Source organism: Enoplosus armatus, chromosome 23 (assembly GCF_043641665.1).
Source record: "Enoplosus armatus isolate fEnoArm2 chromosome 23, fEnoArm2.hap1, whole genome shotgun sequence".
NCBI lineage: Eukaryota > Metazoa > Chordata > Actinopteri > Centrarchiformes > Enoplosidae > Enoplosus > Enoplosus armatus.
In genome coordinates, this window is record NC_092202.1 from 762501 (window position 1) to 767500 (window position 5000).

Here is a 5000-nt window from a genome sequence, read left to right on the forward strand (position 1 = left end):
GTGTGTGTGTGTGTGTGTCTGTGTGTGTGTGTGTCTGTGTGTATCTGTGTGTGTGTGTGTGTGTGTGTCTGTGTGTATCTGTGTGTGTGTGTGTGTGTGTGTCTGTGTGTGTGTGTGTGTGTGTGTCTGTGTGTGTGTCTGTGTGTGTGTGTGTGTCTGTGTGTGTGTCTGTGTGTGTGTGTGTCTGTGTGTGTGTGTGTCTGTGTGTGTGTCTGTGTGTGTGTGTATCTGTGTGTGTGTGTGTCTGTGTGTGTGTGTGTCTGTGTGTGTGTCTGTGTGTGTGTGTGTATCTGTGTGTGTCTGTGTGTGTGTCTGTGTGTCTGTGTGTGTGTGTGTCTGTGTGTGTGTGTCTGTGTGTGTGTGTGTGTCTGTGTGTGTGTGTGTCTGTGTGTGTGTGTGTGTCTGTGTGTCTGTGTGTGTGTCTGTGTGTCTGTGTGTGTGTGTGTCTGTGTGTGTGTGTCTGTGTGTGTGTGTGTGTCTGTGTGTGTGTGTGTGTCTGTGTGTCTGTGTGTGTGTGTGTGTGTGTGTGTGTGTGTGTATCTGTGTGTGTGTCTGTGTGTGTGTGTGTCTGTGTGTGTGTGTGTGTGTGTGTGTGTCTGTGTGTGTGTGTGTGTGTGTCTGTGTGTGTGTGTCTGTGTGTGTGTGTGTCTGTGTGTGTGTCTGTGTGTGTGTGTGTGTGTCAGACCTGAATGAGTGTGGTGTGAAGCCTCGGCCCTGTAAGCATCGCTGCATGAACACACTGGGCAGCTACAAGTGTTACTGTCTGGATGGATACACACAGCAGCCGGACGGCAGCTGCAGGAGTGAGTTCACACACACACACACACACACACAGACAGACAGACAGACAGTCACACACACACACACACACACACAGACAGACAGACACACACACACACACCAAGCTAACGTCAGCATGGTTATTATTCTTCATATTGCTTCATCACACCTTCACGTAGAAAAGTGATTCAGACCTGAAAGGGGTCTTTATTGGGCTGAAACAGCTTTTTATCCATCTCTCTATCTAAAATCTCTATCCTATAAAAAATCTGCCTTAATCTGTCTTAATCTGTCTTAATCTGCACGTCTGACCGCAGACACACGTGTCGTCTCTCACTCCGTGTCGTCTTTTAAGAAACAGCTTGAAAGCGCAGAGATCGCCGACCGCGAGGCTGACTGATGTGTGTGTTCGTACTTGCAGATGCTCGAACCTGTTACCACGCCAACTGTCAGTACGGCTGTGAGGTCATCAAGGGGGCGGTCCGATGCACCTGTCCGTCTCCAGGGTTACGGCTGGGACCAGACAGACGCACCTGTGTCGGTCAGTGCGAGTGTTTCTCTGCCGCTGGGTGATACAATGCTGACGTAGATGTAGTTCATCCTGTCTCTCTCTGCAGACGTCGACGAGTGTGTGTTGGGCGGAGGTGTGTGTCCTCGCCGCAGGAAGTGTGTGAACACGTTTGGGAGCTTCGTGTGTAAATGTCACCTCGGCTTCAAACTCACGTACATCAACGGACGTTACAGCTGCATCGGTGAGGCTGTGTGTGTTACACTCAACTGTAGAGCTGCTGGACCGGGTCTGTTCCAGTCTGGCTCAGCTGGACCGGGTCTGTTCCAGTCTGGCTCAGCTGGACCGGGTCTGTTCCAGTCTCAGAATCTTTTCAACTTGTTTGATGTTTGACCGATGATGATGTCACCTGTGTGTTGCCGGGGGAGACCTGAAGTTGACTCGGCTCCGGTTCCCTCTGTGGTCTCTACAGACCTCCACGCCTCCATCCAGGATCTCACTCTTCATCATCTCTCTCTCTGTGTGACCAGATAAGGACACTCGGCCGTTCTGTTCTCTGAATCCAGCCTCTCCGAAGTGCAGCTGTAAAGACGGCAGCTGTAAAGGTAACTCGTTCATTAGTGTTAACCAATGAGCTGTCAGTTAGAAGCTAAACTCTGCACAGACGTGATCCGCTATAAAAACAATATTAGTTCAATATTTTGTTTTATTTTAGTTTATTAGCTTGTTGTCTGTCAGATTGGCAACAGAATAATGGTGTCACAGTGTTCACTGCTCACTATAGAGTACATGTAGTACATGTAGTACATGTACTACATGTACCGACGATGCAAACTGGTATCATGTAGGTGACAAAATGGATGACCTTTGAAACAGTAAAACCAGCAGGACTCAGTCTCCGTCAGTTTGGTTGTGTGTTAACGCTGACCGCGAGGTGATGGGGGTCCAAACTCTGAACAGTGGAAGTAGAGCTTCGTATGTTGTGATGGAAACACGTCATGGTGTCTGTTCTCTCCCAGCTGTCCTCAAAGTCACCGTGGAGCCACAGAGGCCGAGAACTACAACTCCCACCACCACCGCTCCTACTACTACTGCTACTACTACTACTACCACCCCTGAGCCTACGACTGAACTGGATACTACTACTCCAACGACTACTCCAGTTACTCCAACGACTACTCCAGCTACGACTACAACTACTCCAACGACTACTCCAGCTACTACTACGACTACTCCAACGACTACTACAACTACTCCAGCTACTACTACGACTACTCCAACGACTACTCCAGCTACTACTATGACTACTCCAGCTACTACTACAACGACTACTTCAGCTACTACTACGACTACTCCAACGACTACTCCAGCTACTACTACGACTACTCCAGCTACTACTATGACTACTCCAACGACTACTCCAGTTACTACTACGACTACTCCAGCTACTACTACGACTACTCCAACGACTACTCCAGCTACTACTACGACTACTCCAACGACTACTCCAGCTACTACTACGACTACTCCAACGACTACTCCAGTTACTACTACAACTACTCCAGCTACTACTACGACTACTCCAACGACTACTCCAGCTACTACTACGACTACTCCAACGACTACTCCAGTTACTACTACGACTACTCCAGTTACTACTACGACTACTCCAGCTACTACTACGACTACTCCAACGACTACTCCAGCTACTACTACGACTACTCCAACGACTACTCCAGTTACTACTACGACTACTCCAACGACTACTCCAGCTACTACTACGACTACTCCAACGACTACTCCAGTTACTACTACGACTACTCCAGTTACTACTACGACTACTCCAGCTACTACTACGACTACTCCAACGACTACTCCAGCTACTACTACGACTACTCCAACGACTACTCCAGCTACTACTACGACTACTCCAACGACTACTCCAGTGGCACCAACAACAGCCACCACGGTTGCCCTGACAACCATGATGCCCACCTCCCTGGTAACGACCACAGTGAACAACAGGATCAGTAAGGAGGTGACACACAGACAGAGAGGAGACGTGCACAGTGAGGACGCGCACACACACACACACACACACACACACACACACACACACACTAGAACTGCAACGATTAATCGATTAATCAGTCGATTGAGGAAGTAATCGACTGATTAATCGATATTGCAAATAATTTGCAGCCTTCGTTGTCATTTATCGTGTGTGTGTGTGTGTGTGTCGCAGTCCCTCGACATCCCAGTCACACCCAGGTGTGGGAGTTTGACATCGAGCTGGGAAACACAGCCGAGGACGCCAGCGATGATCCCGGTGAGTGTGTTTGTTTCCAAAGTGAAGAAAACTTTAAAACGTGAAGATTCTCAGTGAAGTTCTGCAGGCAGATTTCTGAGTGGCTTTATGAGGATAATGATATGTGATAGGATAACTATAAAACTATAAACCTTTTTAGTTTTCACAGAACAAAAGAAGCCAAAGTTGCCAAATGTTTAATAAACAAGAAGTTTGTGTGAATATAAATACAGGCTGAACTGGTAAAATGACCTGAGGAGAGAATAAAACTACATGATTCTGAATCTGAGCAGACAGCCGATGCTCCGACACATTTCAGTCTAAAATGTACTAAAAAACCATTGAAGTTCGATACACAGCATTAATCCTGACTACCAGGAACCAGAGTCCTGTTTTACTTCAACATGTAAACAACAACATGAAGGTGTGTGTGTGTGTGTGTGTGTGCGCGCTGCAGAGGCCGGGTTGCTCCTCTGTACCTTCGATCACGGACTGTGTGACTGGATGTCGGACACAGACGGAGACCTTCACTGGGAGGCTGCTCACAGCCCTGCAGGTACCAAACATGCATTAGAACTGTTTTGATAGACACATGCTAAATATTGCTTATCAATGTTATTTTGTTGTTATTAAATAAATATTAGGTGCAGAATCTACCTGCAAGTCGACTGTCGTGTGTTTCAGCTCTAATATTTATATGAGAGTCAGACACAGGATCCTAAACCTGTTCATAATGTCCTGTGACTGCACACATATACAGAAATGTCTCTGCTCGTGCTGGAAATAAATAGTCAAGTTATACAAATATTTGTACACAGTACTCAGCATTAAATAATAAACCAACGTTCTCTTTGTGATTGTGAACGCTCTCTCTTCAGTTTTCTGATGTTTTACAGATCAATCGATAAATAATATTTTATGTTATTAACACAAACAAGAACTTGAACTACATTGTTGAGGACCTTTGTCTCACAGGTGGGCGGTACCTGTCCGTCCCGGAGCTGAAGGCGGGACAAAGGAGTATCCGCGGTGCTCGATTGGCCGTCCAGATAGTCCCGCCCTGGAGCCACGGCGATCTGTGTTTCTCCTTCTCCCATTGGCTGACGGGGCATCATGTGGGCGTGCTGCAGCTGTTCATCAGGAAGAAGGGACGAGACCAGAGGTACCGGAGCCAATTCAATATATATTAGATATATTGAATATCTAATGAATATATTTCACTGCAAATAATATCAAGTAAACAATACAGTGATGCTGGAATCATCTGTGAGGGCTTCTTCTGGATTGGCTGTTGCAGGTATAGCCCCGCCCTCTGGAGCAGGACAGGTGGACACGGTTGGAGACACACGCAGGTTACCTTGACGACACACTCTCTGGAGAGGGTGAGACACACACACACACACA

At 47.2% G+C, this 5000-nt stretch overlaps 1 protein-coding gene across 1 annotated transcript in view; it reads left to right on the forward strand.

The window, feature by feature from the left end:
• The window catches only part of LOC139305562 (nephronectin-like), an 8739-nt gene that overhangs the window by 3565 nt on the left and 174 nt on the right, over positions 1 to 5000 (forward strand). Inside the window, exons 4-13 of the mRNA XM_070929443.1 lie at positions 684 to 803; positions 1202 to 1321; positions 1398 to 1532; positions 1819 to 1893; positions 2308 to 2364; positions 2752 to 3357; positions 3534 to 3617; positions 4054 to 4152; positions 4572 to 4758; positions 4894 to 4978. Coding sequence (XP_070785544.1) covers positions 684 to 803; positions 1202 to 1321; positions 1398 to 1532; positions 1819 to 1893; positions 2308 to 2364; positions 2752 to 3357; positions 3534 to 3617; positions 4054 to 4152; positions 4572 to 4758; positions 4894 to 4978 — 1568 coding nt within the window. The remainder of the gene's footprint in view (positions 1 to 683; positions 804 to 1201; positions 1322 to 1397; positions 1533 to 1818; positions 1894 to 2307; positions 2365 to 2751; positions 3358 to 3533; positions 3618 to 4053; positions 4153 to 4571; positions 4759 to 4893; positions 4979 to 5000) is intronic.